General features: G+C 38.6%; 1 protein-coding gene across 3 annotated transcripts; it reads right to left on the minus strand.

Annotated features, from left to right (window-relative positions):
* Window positions 1-2,071: 2,071 nt before the first annotated feature.
* Window positions 2,072-18,731, minus strand: LOC108413356 (fibroblast growth factor receptor homolog 1-like). 3 transcript variants are annotated; one of them, XM_037547096.1, is made up of 12 exons: window positions 18,647-18,731; window positions 11,808-11,883; window positions 11,583-11,670; window positions 11,244-11,466; window positions 10,090-10,228; window positions 5,786-5,884; window positions 5,085-5,245; window positions 4,834-4,971; window positions 3,820-3,931; window positions 3,594-3,693; window positions 2,582-2,681; window positions 2,072-2,412 (listed from the first exon to the last, which is right to left on the minus strand). In XM_037547096.1, exons 2-12 carry the CDS (start codon window positions 11,854-11,856, stop codon window positions 2,308-2,310), a joined length of 1,314 nt encoding a protein of 437 aa, XP_037402993.1. In that variant the 5' UTR covers window positions 11,857-11,883; window positions 18,647-18,731; the 3' UTR covers window positions 2,072-2,307. The 3 variants fall into 3 exon arrangements, with proteins under 3 accessions (XP_037402993.1, XP_037402992.1, XP_017541323.1); XM_037547095.1 differs by having other exon boundaries at window positions 11,796-11,883; XM_017685834.2 differs by lacking the exons at window positions 11,583-11,670; window positions 18,647-18,731 and having other exon boundaries at window positions 11,719-11,847.
* Between the last annotated feature and the right edge of the window lie 1,371 nt (window positions 18,732-20,102).

Raw genomic sequence — 20,102 nt, forward strand, 5'->3', positions numbered from 1 at the left:
GGTGAAAGTGTTTTACTCTGGTACATGAGCTAACGCGCTGGGCCGCAGTTTACGTTCGGTTACGCTGTGTATTTACGAAATGTCAGTTTGAACCTTTCTTACCGCTACGTTGCTGAACTGAGATCGCTTTCAGATCTACCGTGCTTGGTGCAGCCCCACTGAACTTTTCCCTTAGTTCGGTGAACACGTCATCCGTATTCAGGTCCACACAGAAGAGCTCATGTCTGAGGGAATTCAACACCAGAGCGCATTTCGTTACTTAGCCAACCTCCTTTATTGGGGGGGGGGTGCTCCACCATGCTTCACTGCCCCTTGTCCACTTACCACCCCACCTTGTACATGTAGAGCCACAGACATCATCATCATCATCATCATCAGTGATCCTGACACTGCTGGCTGGATATTTTTGGTTGGTGGACTATTCTCAGTCCAGCAGTGACGCTGAGGTGTATTAAAAACTTGCTGCGTCTGATCCTCTTGCACCAGCGCAACACACACTAACACACCAACACGCCAACGTCACTGCAGTGCTATGAATGATCCTACCTGCTTTGTGGTGGTCCCACGAGGGGTCCTGCACCTTGATAAATGGAGTTAATGGGGCTAATTATGCAGAGAAAGAAATGGACTGCTTTCTGTAAATGTAGAACTATACAGTGCGCATATGTGGTGCACATATAAGAAGATCTGACAAGATAGGTAGTCAATTCACTACTAGAAAGGTGGACCTCATAATGTGGTCAGTGAGTGTATATGTGAAGTTCAGATGCCTTGTTTAATTCTAAACTATATTTTGCATACTTTCTAATGTATTTTATGAATAGGCTACACTTCGCATAGTTTTCTTCATCTGCCCCGATAACTTGATCTTCCATGACTGTAAAGGTGCATCACTGCCACATGGTGGAGCTACACACACCTGCTCTTCTGATCTACTAACACTGTGAACTAAACTCTGCTACTGAGAACTATTGAGTTGCCACGACACAACTCCACTAACAACCAAAAAGTACACAGAGATTATATATTGGGTCATGCATAAAGGCAGAATAAGAAAGAGTCAAAAGTAAGGAAAAAAAGCTACTCTGCCAGATGAGTGAAGATAACATTTATGTTATAAACCATAAGCATGAAAGTTACAGTACTTTGCATGAAGGCCATCCTTCATTTAGTTTTCAGTCAAAATTGCCATTAACTACAAGTTATTCAGTTTTCTGGGGATGTTTCTGAGGAGATTAGATATACGATTTCATGAGGAAGGAGAGAGTCACAAGAAAATAAGTGAAAAATATGAATTTCTAAAGCTGAAGTTAAAAAAAATGTAAACATACAGAGAAAGTTGGACTCCTGACAGCCATGCGAGGCCTGGTAGACCATTAAAACTGTCACCATCAGATAAACAGCACTTAAAGCTTTCATCTTTGAGACAGAGGACAAAATAAAGCTCAGTTCTTGCTTCAGGTCTGAACACATCCACAGGTGCCTCTGTCCACTCTTCCACTATGAGCACACAATTGAACAGTGTTTAGGTTTGTGGCATTTGGCAGACACTTTTATCCAGAGCAACTTATAATTCCATCATTGTACAGAGGTAGGTGAAGGTAGTGTTAGGAGTCTTGCCCAAGGACAGTTTTTGGTGTAGCTAGGGTGCTTGCCCAGGGTTCAAACCCAAGTCTGCAGCATGGAGGACAGAAAAGAAACAGACCAAAAAAAGAAGAAAATATGCATAAGTGCTGAAACTGGATATCTGGGATGTGCAGCATGCTTCTGTGTACTGCTGTGACTAAATTTGTAGTTGGTATTTCTTGGTTCGTGAGAAGTAAGCACCTAACTTTTAAGGCTGTTAAACTTTAAAGCTGTGCAAAAGTGTCCCTGCAGGTTATTTAGAAAATTGAACGCACCAGAAATGAAATGAATGAAGTATGGATGTATGCATTATACTGTATGGACGCCACATGATCTTTTCAGTATTTCACTACATTCATAACTAATCATAAAATCGTTTATAGTTTGTGGTAGTCAGTGAGTTATAAAGGACCAAGTTCAATATTGTACATTTGACGGACCCAAATTTCTTATACATTCGTTTTTATTTCATTTATTTGTTTATTTAAGTCATTTTAATATTACTCGCAGTAACACTGTTCACATAAACAGACATATAAAGTTTGAAATGTTTCTGCCTGGTAGTTTGGTCTATGGTCAGTAATTCATCAGACAGATTTATAGACTTCTACCATCCTTACTAAAATACTACAGATACAATACCACAGTGCATGATGTCTTCGCCTGAACAACAGCACAGAGCTAACATTCGTCTGTGTTACAATACACCTCAGTTTTCAAACTTGGTTGAGACTCTTCAGATTCCATTGAGGCCCTCTGATTTCTCTTGTCCAAGTCCAAGTAGTCCTATAAAGATAAACAAAAAATAGGTTAATTTAAAATATTCACTGTAGTTCCATCCTAGACATTCATAGAAGGAACACACTGCAAACAACATTATGCTATAGCATGATCCTCCAAATACATTGGAATGATTTGGAAGCATATTCAGCATTATAGCATGAAGAACACTTACATGGTCATTTTCAAGAATGTTTTCCAGAACTCTAACAATATCCTTGAAAGAAGGCCTCATAGAATAGGGCTCTTGCCAGCAGTCTTTCATCATTTGTATCCTGTGGAGCGTAAAATACAGAGTATTTCTTAGAGATAGGGCCTGCACTAGAAGCTAGCTTGTTTTTTTTTCTCTTTGTATAACCACAAGAAGTTATTTTGCAGATTATATTATATATAATACATTATATGGCCAAAAGTATGTGGAGACCCCCACTAATAATTGTGATCAGGTGTTTCAGACACATTGTCCTAAAACACTTATGCACAAGTAATGACTGACATGCTGGCAGCTCTCATTTTTATTCACAGATTCAAACACAGACAACAGAGTCCAGCCACTTCATTATGTGATACACATCCATGTATCTAACTCATTGTCATTTTACCAGCTCCACTTAACATATAAGTGCACTTAGTTCTACAATTACAGACCGTAGTCCATTTGTTTCTCTGCATACTTTGTTTGCACACTTTCACCCAGTTCTTCAATAGTCAGGCCCCCTCACAGGACCACAACAGTGCAGAAACTATTTTGGTGGTAGGTCATTCTCAGCACTGCATTGACACTGAACTGATATGGTGATGTTGTGTTTGTGTGTTTCGTGCAGAGAAACAGATGGACTACGGTCAATGTATGTGTTTTCCGCTGATATTTGCTGGTCTGGTCTGTTGGAGATCTGCCAGTCTAAATTTGCCAGTGTTTGAAAGCCTCTTTTCAGTAGTCATTTTCTTGCACATACTTAAATCCCTTTAGGTTGGATATATATTATAAAATAGGATCATATTTAATTCATCTTAAATATTCAGCCTGTTAAAAATAACAGGTATAATATTTCCATTGACACTATTTTTGGCTTAATTATTCACAAATGGAAGGTGGTTAAAACACACTTTTAGTTCTCCTCTAACTCTCTTCTGAGAGATGAGAAAAAAGCTGAGAGGTGTGAAAAGACCTAACCACTTCTACTCACATCTCCGGCCTGCACTGTTCAGGCTCACCATTTCTGTGGCCAGCACACACATAGCGAGCTACTTCCTCTGATGTGTTCAGGTTAGGGTAAGGCAATGTGCCTGAAGAATGCAATGAGGAGTTAGTCACAGCTGTCTAGTAGAAATATGGAAACAGTGATGAAACAGGTCATATTTATGAGTGGGCTTTATTTTAGGTCTGTAATTACTTGTGAATGGCACACTTACCAAATGTTTGCATCTCCCATATTACAATGCCAAATGCCCAGACGTCCCCTTTGAATCCATAGACATCACTCTTGAAATACTCTGGAGGGTACCACCGCGAGGGAATTCGTTGCTGCAGGAGGGACAGAAGAGCAACACAACCTGAAATTATACACTGAAACTGAGAAAGTAAACATAAAGGTGCAGTGATCTCATACCCCTTTATATATATATATATTTTTTTTTTAATATATATAAAAAGATATAAAAAGATATCTATATCAACATATCTATGACACGGCAGCAATTGAGTAGATTTTCAAGAAACTTTAACTGCATATATAAAATTTGTTTGTAGTCTGCTGAATTCATTTGTTTTCCACTGTATTTTCAAATCTCTGAGGGTTCAAATCTCTGTCTGTGGATGTTAACCTGTGAGGTCACTGAGCATGTACCATTTATAATACTGACCTCCTCAGCATCCTCAACATGCTGTAAAAGACACACTGATGACAATATTCTGTGCCTGGAGCTTAACTGGAATAGGTTTGGGTAAAGTTTAGGGTTAGGATTATCATAAACATCTTATGGCAGTGTATTCAAATGCTGACCTACAGCTACTTCACTGCTAATTTACTGATATGTTTTACATAGGACCCCTTAAATAGTGACACCATATATATATAGACAGCATATTTATAACCATTTCATCATGTAACAGTTTTCTGCGAGTTAGCTTTTAGAGGCATTAAACATCATAGATGTCTGGTTCCCATCAGCACCACTGCAAACAATTCTGACTTGAGAAGTTTCTCTAGAAAGGAGGATTTCACATCAAACCACATCAAATGACGTTGTTCAAACCATAACCATTTAATGATTGTGAATTTTTTTCAAGAATCAATGAAATTCCACTTTAAACTTTCTGCAGGTAAAAGGCTTATTCTGGCCTTTACTAAGTTCACTGTTGACTCATGAGTGTTGAATACTCTGAAAGGCAGTGTACAGACACAACTACAAACACATCTGGCTTACCCTGTAGTCCTTTTTGCAGCTGCTGCTTCTGCTCCATGTCCGTGCAATTTCTCTGGCCAGTCCAAACTCAGCTACCTTTACTTCATGGGGAAAACTGTGCACCAATATATTCCTCAGTGCCAGGTCACAGTGCACTATCTGATGAATATATAATCAGCCAATGAGTAGAAACAAACTGAGGCATCTTGTTGTGAACAAAATCTGTGTTTTTACAATGCAGAGTTAAAGCAAAGCTCTTGTAGTGTAAGTACCATTTTAGAGCGCATGTGCTCCATGGCGTGTGCTATATGGTAGGTTGCGGTGGTGAAGAGCTGCTGGAGCTCTTGATCCCTGCACAGTCTTTCTTGATTCACCTGCAGGAAACTGCGTAGGGTCCCATGGGCTACATACTCCATAACCAACATATACGGAGCTGAGACAAAACGGGGCAGACCATCAAATGCAATAGCACATAAAGTACGTATGCTTGAATTTGCCCAAACACAGCCCACAATTTGCCCACACCCTGATGTACTTGAGGGGTTAATCCTTTAGGGGTGTAAAATGCATTGATGCATGTAATGTGAAGGTAGCAGTCAGCTCCATTTTTACCCATTTTTGGCCAGAATAAAATTCACAGGCTTTGCTCTAATGTATTGGCGTTAGTGCTGGTCAATATATCATTTATAGCTGTATTGCTGTCACACAAGAATATAGATTTTTTTGTTTTAGATTTAGCATTATAATGATGATCCATGATGACATTCTACTCCATAAAAATCATTCTGAATCTAATTAAATCATTGTAAAGTTTGAGCTAATGTACTGAACAATTGACTGAAGATTCATAATTGAATTTATTTGTTGTAAGGTCTGAGATTTACACCCCTACCTTCTACTGCTTCAACTGTCATTTTGAAATGATTACAGCATTGCGGTTTTCAGTAGAGATAGAATGTAAACCGAGTTGTACCTTCTGTGATGTCCCAATCCAAAAGCTGCAGCAGGTTTTTGTGTGTTCCCAGCTTCTGCATGACTGAAACCTCTCTTTCCACCTGCCTATGGCTGCAACCTAGCAAGAAAGACTAAATTATTAAAAGACAGCACGCCAAAGCATAACAACAAGGAAACATGTTCAATCAATGAGAAAAATGTTTGTATAAATCTCACTTATTGAGACATAAACAAGGTCATTCAGAGTTTGATGTGAAATGGTGCAGAGTAGAGACTATTATTTTGGAACCAGGAACCAGAGGTCAAAAAGTCTACAACACAGACAAAACCATTTGATTTAGTATTTACTATCCAAATTGACCAGTGAGCCTACATGTCTTCTGATTTTGAAGATGCAGTGTTGATTATAGTATATAATTATATATATAATTAGTACTTAATCTAAAAGTTTTGCCTTATAAAACCCCCACATGTATCTGTCCACCATGAATGGATAAAGAAATTTTAAGCCAAAACTTTGCATCAAAACTATCACAAAGGATTATCTCAGGCATCAAGCAAGCAAGCAAGCAAAATTTATTTATATAGCGCTTTTTACAACAGGTGTTGTCACAAAGCAGCTTCACAGAACAATCAGTATTACAGAGAGAAGAGAAAAGAAGAAAGAAAATCCGGGTCCGAGCCCCCATGAGCAAGCCAGCGGCGACGGTGGCAAGGAAAAACTCCCTAAAAGAGGAAGAAACCTTGAGAGGAACCAAGACTCAGAAGGGGGACCCATCCTCCTATGGTCGACACCGGACAGCGAACATTATTAGTAAGAAGTATTATAGTAAAGTGGGAAAAGAAAGAGAGAGATCTGAGGGTGAGGACTGCACAGCGCTGTACAGCAAGAAGCTCAGTGGTGGTCAAACCGGTCCAGAAGGCTGGTGAGCAGCGGCACCAATCAAGGCAGTAGAGGCAACAGCATCAGGCGCACAGGATGGGCAGCTGATCAGCTCGGCAGAGAAAGGAGAAGAAAAAACAGAGTTAGTACTGTAAAGAGTGGCGGACCACAGATTACAGTAAAACAGAGCAGTGTAGACTCCAGCAGGTCTAGACCTGACAGGGAAGACTAGTCACCAAATGCTTGACTGTACAAATAAGTTTTTAGCCTAGACTTAAAGATTGGGGCTGTGTCTGATTCCCGAACATTGGCAGGAAGATTATTCCAGAGCTGGGGGGCTTTGTATGAGAAAGCTCTCCCCCCTGATGTAGCTTTATTTATTCTAGGTACCAGTAGTAAGCCAGCACCTTGTGATCTAAGTAGGCGTGATGGTTCATAGTGGGAGAGGAGCTCACTCAGGTACTGAGGGGCGAGCCCGTTTAGAGCTTTATAAGTCAGTAATATAGTTTTAGAATCAATGCGAAATTTAACTGGTAACCAGTGCAGGGCTGATAAAACTGGACTAATATGGTCAAACTTCCTAGTTCTTGTGAGGACTCTGGCTGCAGCGTTCTGGACTAGCTGAAGCTTGTTAAGGCTTTTGCTGTGACATCCAGACAGCAGGGCATTACAATAATCTAGCCTTGAAGTGATAAATGCATGAACTAGCTTTTCTGCATCCTGTAGAGATAATGAATTTCTTAATTTAGCGATATTGCGGAGATGCAGGAAGGCTGTTCTAGTGATATTAGATATATGTGTGTCGAAGGAGAGATCAGCGTCTATCATGACACCAAGATTTTTAACAGATAGGCTTGATGAAACTGAGAGATTGTTAAGTTTTAGTGTTGAGTTAGACAGTCTGTCTCTGGCTAATTTTGGACCAAGAAGCAGGACCTCTGTTTTATCTGAGTTAAGTAACAGAAAATTATTTGACATCCAATCTTTTATGTCTTTTATACAGTCCTCAATCTTGCCAAGTTTAATTTTATCATCCGGTTTACTTGATATATATAACTGGGTGTCATCTGCATAACAGTGGAAATTTATGCCGTGTTTACTGATAATGGTGCCTAGTGGTAGCATATATATTGTAAATAATATAGGTCCTAAAACAGAACCTTGTGGAACACCATAAATTACTTTTGCACGAACAGATGATTCACCCTTTACATTAACAAACTGATATCGATCGGTGAGGTAGGACCTGAACCAGGAAAGAGCTGTTCCTGTTACCCCTACAAGGTTTTCTAGTCTATCTAGTAGGATAGCGTGGTCTATTGTGTCGAATGCTGCACTAAGGTCAAGGAGGACTAACAACGACACATTTCCTTGGTCCGTGAATAATAGAAGATCATTTATAATTTTAACTAATGCTGTTTCTGTACTATGATGTGGCCTAAAACCAGACTGAAATTTTTCATGTAGATTATTCCTATGCAAATAAGGGCTTAATTGTTTTGCTACCACTTTTTCCAGGATCTTAGATATGAAGGGGAGATTTGAGATGGGTCTATAATTTGATAGTTCACAGGGATCGAGGTTAGCTTTCTTAATCAGCGGTCTAATTACTGCAAGTTTAAAAGTTTTTGGGATATATCCGAGGCTAAGAGAGGAGTTTATTATTGACAGAATAGGCTTAGTTATTTCTGGTAAGATTTCCTTGAGTAGACCTGTAGGGATCGGGTCCAGAATACAGGTCGATGGTTTTGCAGAAGAGACTATTTTGATTAGTTCATTTTCTTGGAGTAATGTAAACGATTCCAGCCTATCTGGAGTGACTCTAATATTCTCAGGGTCTAGACTGGAATTATAAGCCACCAGGTTTGTGGAGTTTAACTGTGTGTTCAGAATTGTCTGTCTAATTTTTTCAATTTTATCACTAAAGAAATTCAGAAAATCATTGCTGCTATAGGCTGATGGCATCTGGGGTTCAGTGACTCTTTTGTTCTCTGTCAGTTTAGAAATTGTGCTAAATAGTAGTCTGGGATTGTTCTTATTGTTTTCTATGAGAGAGGAGAGATAGGCTGAACGTGCTGCAGTAAGAGCTCTTCTATAGTGTATAAGGCTCTCCTTCCAGGCGGACTGGAACACTTCTAATTTAGTCAGACGCCATTTTCGCTCTAGTTGCCTGGCCGTCTGTTTTAGAGTTCGAGTGTGATCATTATACCACGGGGCGAGTTTTTTCTGCCGTACTATTTTGCTTTTTAATGGAGCTACACTGTCTAACGTAGATCGAAGAGTATCCTCTAAGAATTTGGTCATAGTATCTAACTCAGTAGGATCGGATGGACAGCTGACTGAAGTTGATAACTGCGGGAGGTTTCTGATAAAGCTGCCAGCTGTGGAGGAAGTTATAGTCCTCTTAACCTGGTAGCATGGTGATGAGCGCATATTACCACTAAACTGGATTTTGTATGAGATTAAGTAATGGTCTGAGACGGCTGTGCTCTGGGGGAGAATGGCTAAGTTATCTATGTCTACACCAAAGGTCAGTATTAAGTCTAGAGTGTGGTTGAGGTGGTGTGTGGGCCCATTTATAATTTGGGTGAATCCCATGGAGTCTATGATAGATATGAATGCCTTACTTAGTGTGTCATGAGGGTTGTCGATGTGGATATTAAAATCTCCGACAATTAATATTTTATTTGAAAACGTTATTAGGCTTGATAGAAACTCAGAGAATTCCTGTAAGAACTGAGAATACGGACCGGGTGGCCTGTAAATTTTGATTAATAGAAATGAATGTTTATTTGTTCCTTGCTCAAGTATATTGAGTACAAGAACTTCAAAAGAAGAAAGTGTAGGTCCTGCTTTCTGGTTCACGCCTAAAGCTTTAGCATGGATAGGCAGTGTATTTATAATCTTTTCATGTAACAGCGTTCTGTAAGGGGGCTTTAAGGGGAATAAGCCCGCAAATGTCTGGTTCATTTCTTCACCACTGTGAACGAGTTTCCTCTAGAAAGACACATTTCACATCAGGCCGCTATGAATGACGCTGTTTACATTATAACTTTATAATTAATTAGATTAGATTAAGAGATTAAATGACCCTTATTAGTCCCACAATGGGGAAATTTCAACTCTGCATTTAACCCATCCGTGAAGTAAAACACCACATACACACTAGTGAGCACACACACACTAGGGGGCAGTGAGCACACTTGCCCGGAGCGGTGGGCAGCCCAATCCGCAGCACGCGGGGAGCAGTTGGGGGTTAGGTGTCTTGCTCAAGGACACCTCAGTCATGTGCTGTCAGCTCTGGGGATTGAACCGGCGACCTTCCGGTCATGAGACTGGATCCCTAACCTCCAGCCCACGACTGCCCCCAAAAAATTATGAAGGAATGTTAAAAATAATGAATGCAAGTTCTGCAAAAATGTAAAGTAGTGAAATCGTACCTTTTTTGAAGATCTTACAGGTGAACATGCTGTGGCCTTTGATGGTTCCATGCATCATGTTTGCTTTATAGAACACTCCCTCTCCTCCAGCTTTGATGAGCTGATGCAAAATGAGGTCGTTCTTATTAAATCGGCCATCCTGGGAAATGTAGTTTAGACAGTCAGTCATTTTATGTTACCAAAGCCAGTGCTTTTATTATATGAGTCCTAATAGTATCAATTTGAATCAACCTCCAAGACCAAAAATGTACAGTTGTATGCAAAGGTTTTGGCCAGACTACATATTTAGTTGAGTTTTTAAGTGAAATGGAGTAAACACTCTGCAGCAAGGTAGGCCTGTTTGGACACTGTACTAAATCAGTACTTAGTAACGACCCCATTTGGCTGATATCATAGCTTGCAGATGTTTCTTGTAGACAGCTAGGAGTCCTTTCTTTCATTTTTCTTTTTTTTTCTAATAACTCGTAGGCCAAACTGTTTTGTGTAATTAGTGTAATTTGTGTAACTTAGTAATGAATCACATTTCTGTTAAATTTACATTCAAAGAGTTATGTTTACTATTGATTTACATACTGTGCTGATACTTTGAACCTTTTCTCTTTGTTTTTACATAAAGAAATGTATAAGCAAAAAAATATATATATACAAGCATGAAAAATGTTTTTCCTAAAACATGCCTAAATGTGCAATAATAACTTCTAATCAAATTCAAAAAATGAAAAAAATCTCTTCTTTTGTGGTTTAGCAGATTCAGCAGAATTTCTCTGTTCTATGAATAAAGTAAATGAAATTAAGCATGAACAGGTTATTGCAAGCAAACTCAGCTCTGCTCAAAAGTCTTAGGCAGCCAAAAAAACTGAATAAATATCTGTTATTGCCTGTAAAATCATTTTTAAATGGTTTTAATCATTGCTTATATCTCAGTTGTAATAATGCATGATTGATTCCTGACATTTCTGTGCGCTGCAGACATGGAAATTCTTTCAGCAGCACATCTGATTTCATTTAATAGAGGATTAAGTTGCTGAACTGGGTATTGGATGGTAGCTGTGAAATTACAATGCATTGTGTATTTGTTTATTGCACCTAAGACTTTTGCACATCACCGTGTTCTGGAGGGTTTGCATGTTCAGTTGCGTTCTGACCCATATTACCGTTTGTGGTGACCTCTGCAGAGCTCTTGAAGCTGACTTGCTGCTTTGTCTTCTGGGTCTGGAGATAATAAGGTTGCTTTCTCTTGGTTTGACTGCTGCATGTGTCACAGGTGAGAAGTTTTGCTTCAAAGGATCAGCTTCAGGGTCCACAGGGGACAGCTGTTCTGTCATTGGCTGTTCTACATTCTGTAGCTTCCTTATGGTGCGCATTAGGAACCTGTACCTGGAAGAGGTAGAGGGTATTAAGCTGTTTGTATGTCACATATTGCATATCTTGCAAAGTCAAAATTGTTGGCACAGCTCATGGTGTAGCTTCAAACCATTTGGAGGCAAGCTCACTTTTTCAGCCACATTAAGGCCATTCCAATGATGAGAAGTATGAAGACAGATGCAGTTATAATTATGTAGAGCATCATATCAGGCACATCTGTAAAAAAAGAATGATCTTAATAATGAAGCTGCAATGCATGCCTACTTCATACTATTTTTAGCTTCTTTCCATCCCACGGGTCACTGACAGTAACATGGAAAGTTCCATATGGCCTTTCTCACCAAATGACTCACTTGAATCACCCCTCTCATCTGGCTTTGTTGTGCAGTTACAGGCTGCCATACCAGTAATCCAGACTTGTATATGGACCTGTAAGAAAAGAAAAGAAAATGGAAACGTTATCACTGAGGAATATTAACAGGGCATTATGCAGGGTTTATACTGTAATGTTTGTCCTTAAAACTTTACTGCAGGTTATTAGCTGACATATCTTACCCTTATTAAAGGGTCCATTGCATGGAAAAAACAGATCCCCCTGCTTTCTTAAGTAAAGGTGAAGTAATATGTAAACAGTGTTATTGTTTTAAAAGATACCCTTTACTACCCAGTTAATAGTCCAAAAACTGCCAAACAGTCAGAACAGAGCTCATTTATCTTATCTACGTCCGTCTTAAAGACAGTCATGGAAAACAGTCATGTAAAAATGAATTTGAATCAATGAAAAAATAGAACACAAGAAAAATATAGGATTTCATGGAAGCCTGGAGAGGCCATTGGGTAGTTATAATTTTATAATTTCATTATCTTGTGATCTCAAGATCACAAAGTTGTTATCTTGAGACCACTAAACAACTCATTATCTCAGTCCAGAATATTAGAACTCCCTCATGGTCTCTCCAGACTGTAGGAAATGGGTTCTTTGAGTTTTAAACATTAGTGTTTCTCAACTGCCATTACTCAAAATCTTTGAAAAATGGTATAAAAAAGCATTTCATATTTATTTGATTTGATCTTCTTCAGAACTGAACCTAATAATAATTAATGGAAATGTTAATCTGCCTCAACCATTAATTTTGTCATTTAATTTTACCTAAACTTAAACCTAAACATTGGTGAAGCTACTCCAAATATGTAGGGAACTAGACTAACAAACAGTCTACTAACGTTAGGCTATAACCGTATAACCATAGACAGAATACATCATATTATGTTGAACACTTTTATATAGTGTTAATTTTTTTACTTATTTACATGTATAAATATTCTTTTTTTATCCCTTTTCATTTTGTGATATTGGAATGCAGAGAATTTTGATTGTATGTTAGCCACACAAAAATGATTAAAAATGAGCAAAAATAAAAAAACGTCATATATGTTTTTACATCTCCACTGTATTTTTTAAACATCATTTGAACACAGAAGCTGCCTTTTACAGTGTGTGAGCATTTCATGATAAATAAAACTAAAAAATAAAATCTTGCTATGTTTACGTTCACTGTTGCTTACATGCTAATGTTACAAAATGACTTGAAATAAAATCCTGTTCCATTAACTTAGACTGAAATTAGGAACGTTTTTACCGTCTCCTGTGAAGGTACCATTATGGAGGTGCATGTTGTTGTTAGAAGGGTAATAAAGTCAATCCCATTTAATTAGAACTTAAAGAGCAATTCCACAGAATTTTCTAAATTTCTACATAATTCCATGATTGAGATGTAAACAATGGCATTCAGACTGGCCTGATGTGAAATAGTTCATTGTAAAATATCTTACTGGCTCTGATTTCTTTACTGTGGTGGTGATAGGAACCAGGGGTCACAATGTCTACAACGCAAAAAGGGCCATTTTGTTTACTATCCAAAAGTACCAGTGAACCTACACGGTATGCAGAGGATTTTTTGCAATCACTACAGTAAAAAAGCATGAAATGCAATGCAAACATTACATTACTGTTCCATAGTGACATGTGGAATACATACCAAAGTGAACCTCTATTACATTATTTTCACATTGTGTTTGACCTCTTTGCTCAAAGTTGCCCGATCCTGTTCCTGGAGATCTAATACCCTGCACAATTTAGCTCCAGCCCTAATCAAGCACACCTGATCCAGGTAATGAAGGCCTTCAGTGGCTCCTGAGTATTAGGGCCTGGTGTATTAGAGCTCTCCAGGGTGGTAGATGTCCCGGACCAGGATTGGGCACCACTGTTTTTGTTACTGAATATTACACATAAGGATTTCCATTCAAAAAGCTGTATTTGTATCAGAACTGAATATAATCAATATAATGTAATCAGCACACAGCTATATTGTTTTCTACAGAGCCCCTATATGCCATTGTGATGATATTTGCAATGACATTATATTTCCTTACCAATACTCTGCATTCCCTTGCAAAAACCCATTGTATTTGCAAGGGAACATAAAATCATTGCCTTTTTGTACACAGGCTCTGTAGCTTTCTACCATACACTCTAAACAACACTGAAGCAATGTTATGCATCTTTTCTCTTTTGTTTTGGCACATTTTCTGCATGTCACGGTTTAAATGCGTGTGTATATATCGCATAAGTTCATTGCATTTCACTTTTCACTGTTATGACTGCATTTCAATGAGGCATATGCAGTCATATGCAAAAGTGTAGGCACGCTGGTCAAATTACATTATGTTGATTTTCAAATTTAACACATCTACAGAGAACAGAGCACAATTACTGTTTATTTGCTGAATCAAACATATTGGGAAAAATAAAACATTTGGCCTGTGCAAAGGTTGTGTCACATTTTGCTTTATTACTTGTCCAATTTGTTAAACTCAGTGATTAAACAGAAATTTGGCAGAACAAATGCCATATTTATGTTTATTTCTTGTAGAGGAGTGTTAACTTATTCTCACGTAGAAACAACGCTTTGACAGGTATTCAAACTTCTGCATCCTGCTGTATTTTTAACTATTGCATGGTGGAAAGCAGTAAAGTAGGGTTCAGTGGTGTTGGCTGGACAAGTTAAGATAGTATCCTAGAACTGTTTTAGGGTTTTTTTTAATTAACCTCTAAAATGTGCAGCTACTACTTTTTTACTTGAGATAGAGATTTATACATCAACAAAATGTGCACAACTTCAGCAATGTTATTGTGTCTTATATACGAATAATCATAAAACAAAAGGAAAATATGAACCCTCTGCAACAGAAAATGAAAAAAATGTCAAAAACAGAGATGTCTCCCCAATAAGGACATTATTAAGTCCTCTGCACATTTCCTCTCTCTCTACACTTTAACCAGCTCCTCCACACGTCTCCCCTCTAACATCCTGCTAACACTGAAAGGCTGTATCTGCAGTTTTTAGGTTTTTTAGAAACGGAATAATCTTTCAGTGGAACTTTTCTCACTTAAAACCAAAAAAGAAAGAATATTTTAAAAAATATTGTTTGTGGTCTGCAAATGAAACATCAGGCTCATGTTAGGCTGCTTTTCAGATGAGTGATTTTTATGTACACTATAAAACTAATGTGGAGTTTTAACTTAAACATGTAAGTAACCTGGCCACCTTAAAATCTTTATTAATTGTACTTTAATGAGTTTTCTCTCTCTTTCTCTCTCTCTCTCTGTCTCTCTCTCTCTCCATACCCTGTGCTGTGTTTACTTACTTGCACTCATCCTCATGAAAAGGCACTGCGACTAATATATGATACCACCTGATACCATATAATGTTAGCTGAGTGTCACCGCCATGCTAATAAACAGACAGCTCAAGCTGGTAGTGAACGAGGGTCTGTTGCACAGTGAAATGTTGCAGACCCTTTGAGTCACTTTAAACATTCTGCCAGAGATGCACTGCGCTGTGTCAGACTGTTTTAAACACACATAAACACAATCACAACCACTGGCAGGCCAGCTAAACGGAAGAGAAAAAGTCAATATTTGCGGTTTTAAGGTTTTTAAAAAGACTAAAGACTTTACTCTGTTTGACTGAGAATTGAGAAGTATATAATTTAATAATCTTTAATGTAAATTGGGTCTGTTTTTGTGCAATAGGCTGTAGAGCAATGGCAGTGACCTATCACATACAATCACCACCTATTTTAGTCTCAGTAAACATGTATGGTACAGGTCAGTTTGTCAGTGTGTTTGCTCAGTACAGTATGTTATTTTGAACGAAACAGCTTTAGGCCGCGATTCACTGAGCGCTTTAATCAGACCAAGTGTTTTCAAAGAGAGTGAGTATATAAAACATAAGCTTTTCTATACACAATGGCCTATTGACTGACACAGTGTGAGTCACCAAAGAAGAAGATTTCTAAGATCATACAGTGTTTTTGTGCCTTCTTTTTGTGGCAACATATAATCATTATGTAAAAGGCTTTACAAGAGAAAAAAAGGAAATAAAGAAATTAACAACAGCACACAACAAGGCAGTCATTGATAAATGTTTCATATTGTCTTAAATAATATGCCTCTATCAGGGTAAGTTGATTAAACTCTAGGGACATGGGCTTGATGGGAATTCTGTATATCATAAACCTTTAAATATAAGCCTATAAATATAAGCAATTAGAGGACACCGCCAGGACACAGAACCACAAATGCCAAGTTGTTGAGTACAACTACAGAAATAGACACATGAGCTCCTCACATGCAGGAACCTTGGATGTCATTTGTGTTACTAGGCTACAGAAACTGTCAAATGATCAAAACTATGAAATGTACTTTACTTACAGCTGTACAGAAGAGCTATTCTTAGAACCAAACATCTCCAATGCAGCGCTACTGGATCCAAGGTATTTAATATAGCATAGCTAGCTAATGCACATAAACAAGCCATTAGGGGTGTACTTTGTGTACTTCTGGTGCCGGTCCCAAGCCCGGATAAATGGTGAGGGTTGCGTCAGGAAGGGCATCCGGCATAAAACGTGTGCCAAAACTATCATGCAGATCACAAATATGATTGCCATACTGGATCGGTCGAGGACTTGGAATTGGACTACTGTAGGTCGAAGACCATCAAAGAGGAGAGGAGGAAGGCGTGTTAGAAGGCAGCGAGAGAGAAGGAAAGGCAGGAGTGTGGAGGTTAGAGTAGGGACTCTGAACATAGGGACAATGACTGCTAAAGGTAGAGAGCTTGCAGACATGATGGAGAGAAGGAAGGTAGATATTCTGTGTGTCCAGGAGACAGATGGAAAGGAAGCAAGGCCAGGAACTTTGGAGGTGGATTCAAACTGTTCTATCATGGTGTAGAGAGGAAGAGAAATGGAGTAGGGATTATCCTAAAGGAACAGCTTGTGAAAAGTGTTCTGGATGTAAAGAGAGTGTCAGACAGGATCATGAGCCTGAAGTTGGAGGTTGATGGTGTAATTTTGAATGTGGTCAGTTCATATGCACCACGCGTTGGTTGTCACTTAGAGGAGAAAGAGGAATTTTGGAGTAAGATGGATGAAGTGGTAGATGGTGTCCCTAGAGAGGAGAGATTAGTGATTGGTGCAGACTTCATTGGACATGTTGGTGAAGGGAACAGAGGGGATGAAGAGGTGCTGGGTATGTATGGTGTGAAAGACAGAAATGCGGAAGGTCAGATGGTTGTAGATTTTGCAAAGAGAATGGAAATGGCTGTGGTGAACACGTATTTTCAGAAGAGGGAAGAACACAGGGTGACATACAAGAGTGGAGGGAGGTGCACACAGGTGGATTATATCCTTAGCAGTAGATGCCACCTAAAGGAGAATGGAGATTGTAAAGTGGTACCAGGGGAAAGTGTAGCAAGTCAGCATAGGGTGGTTGTCTGTAGAATGAGATTAGAAACAAAGAAGAGGAAGAGAGTGAAGACAGAGCCAAAGATTAGATGGTGGAAGCTGAAGAAGGAGGATGGTTGCAGGCAGTTCAGGGAAAAATTGCAACAGGCCCTTGGGGGCAGTGAGGACTACAGCTAAGGTGGTGAGAGAAACTGGCAAAAATGTGTTGGGTGTTTCGTCTGGTCAGAGGAAAGAAGACAAGGAAAGTTGGTGGTGGAATGAGGAAGTCCAGGAGAGGTGGACATGGAGATGGTTGGTCTAAAAGTAGAGGAGGCAGTGGATAGGGCAAGATGGAGGCAGATGATCCGCTGTGGCGACTCCTAAAGGGAGCAACTGAAAGAAGAAGAAGAAGAAGAAGAAGAAGAAGCTAGCTAATGCACATCATTTAGCTAGATTTTAATGATTGAACTGTTAAGGTAGCCTAAATTGTGTGCTAGTACTCGGTCTCAAAAAAAATGGAATTAATGCATCCCTACAATATAGCTGTGCCTTGATTACATTTCAAGGTGGACTGTGTTCAATTTGGACATCAGTTCAGCATTCTTTTTTTTAAAATGCAAATCCTCATGAGTTTTTTTTTCCAGTAAAGAGGTAAATGTACTCTTTACATAAACAATGAATAGAGGAATTGCTTTTCATTTTGACACACATTCAGCATGACACTATGGAAAAGTCACGTCATGTGTTTTCCCACTCTAGTGATTGTATTTAAATTCCTGTCAATATACTTCTGAGTTATTAAAGATAAACTAGAGGTAGATTTTTAACATTGGTAAAAAAGTGATACTTTGCCACCATAAACGAATTCTAAAAAGTATATTTTAATCTGTTACCTTCTCTCAAAACTATTCAGAGACAAAGCAGCATATTCCTAACCATTTCATTTTACAAACTTTCTGGGAGAGCACTTTCAGAGACAGTAGGCTATTCTGACGTCCAGTTCCTATCACCACCACTGTGAACGGACTCTTTAGAACAGAACAGTTCACATCAAACCACACTGAAAGACTGCATTTCCATTTTAACCATTTAATCCTGCAGAATTTTGTATAAATTGGAAATATATGCAAGAATTATCCACCAGATGGGAGCAAAAACCTCTCCCTCTGAGCATTCACTGCCCAACACTATTACTATTATTAGTATTATTATTAATAATTTAATATAAATAGTAACTGAAATGTTGGGCAGGTGTATGATGGGAACAAGGATTATTCCAGCAGGTTTGTTAATACTATCTGAGCCAATAGAAGAGAAGAGTAACAAAACTATCACATTTTAAGGGAAAGCAGCAATACTAGACATTCAAGGCATTGCTTTTAATAAGAAAAGAAAACCCACTTACTTAGAAAGGTGAGGATTAACTCTGGTGTTCTATCATGGTCTTAAGTGATCTCACTCTGTGGTGAACCTACATAGGAGATAAGTTCTACTAAAGAAAAAGGGGCTGTCATTTCCTCTTGTGATGTCTATATATACAGAAGTGCTGCACGAGTTGCATCCAGTGTTTTAGCAGGTCAGCAGAGCTTAAAGCCCACTATGGTTGTGGCTTCCTGTCGAAAAAACAAAACCAAATGAAAAAAACAAAACACACCTTCATACTGCTATTGTTGGCTATTTTGACTCAGCCTAACAGCTGTTTTCTATTATAATGTGAAAGCAACAGAAATGTATAGTTTTTTCATTTTATATATCCCCCTGAAAATGTCACACCCAAAAGCCCACTAATAGAAACTGAGATTACACACAGACTTGATAAAAGGAGCATAACAGGGCTAGTTTCTCTCAATCAGGTCTGAAATGTTGCTAGAACGTCAAATACACATAGACCACCCGTTCAAAAGGTAACTTTTAGCCTTTAGAAGCAGACAGCAGAGGAAGGGCACAATAGTTTCTTTTCCTGTCAGTTAAATCATCACACACACTAACATTGTGCACACTTTTTTCCATCGCGCCATTTTAACAGTGGTTACATTGTGTGAACCGTTAAGACATGTCAATGTGAATGAAGTAAGTGCTCTGAGGACAAATAAAATTATGTTGATGCGAGAATACATGGTTTACTCACAGGAGGCCTAAAAGCTCTGGCTTGCAAAAACCACATATGCTTCTTTATTTGTCTAATGACACTGTAATGGAATGTTGTATGTAACTTTTTAAACCTCTAATTTTATTGTAAAATCTATGTTATATAAAATATAATATTATATAAAACATAATATTTAACAATGTATAATAGTTATGTAAAAGGACATGGGCTTGGTTGGGATTCCATTTACCATAAACTGTTTAATATTAAAGACTGTAGGCCGGCTCTGAAAGCTTGTCTTACTATATGGGCATATCAATATAAGCAATTAGAGGACACCAACGGGACACAAAACCACAAATGTCAAGTTGTTGTTTTGCAGTTATTTTAGCCATTAAAAAATAATCATTTAACCTCTAGCCATTGGTTGGTGTCTGTGATTAAAGCCAGGACATTGTAATCATCTTTCTTGCCACCACTTAGAATGTAAGATGCTTTTTTGTCCCAGGCTCCCTCAGGGATAACCCCAATAATATTCATCATATTAGTGGTTAGTGGTAAACTAATCTTTTTTTAAGTTTTCTTGCATCTATATGTGCCTTTGTGCCCTGATTTATAATAGACATCACAGTCTTTGCTGATACCACAGAGGTGTCAGAAGTGGGATGGTACCCAATCAGCAGTCTGGAGTGGAACTGTGCTACAAAGAAGGCAACTAGCATGAGAGGCCATGCCTGGCAGAAGAGCATGATTGCCCGACAGCAGAGCAGGC

Source organism: Pygocentrus nattereri, chromosome 18 (genome assembly GCF_015220715.1).
Source record: "Pygocentrus nattereri isolate fPygNat1 chromosome 18, fPygNat1.pri, whole genome shotgun sequence".
Lineage (NCBI taxonomy): Eukaryota > Metazoa > Chordata > Actinopteri > Characiformes > Serrasalmidae > Pygocentrus > Pygocentrus nattereri.

What these genes read in the sequence shown, in the direction of transcription:
- LOC108413356 (XM_037547095.1), bottom strand. Translation starts at nt 11,856, where the DNA reads ATGGCAGCCTGTAACTGCACAACAAAGCCAGATGAGAGGGGTGATTCA. An exon ending in GCCTTAATGTGGCTGAAAAA is followed by an intron (nt 11,467 to 11,582) that starts GTGAGCTTGCCT and finishes TACCTCTTCCAG; the next exon opens with GTACAGGTTCCTAATGCGCA. An exon ending in GCTGCAAAAAGGACTACAGG is followed by an intron (nt 3,932 to 4,833) that starts GTAAGCCAGATG and finishes TCCCTCCTGCAG; the next exon opens with CAACGAATTCCCTCGCGGTG.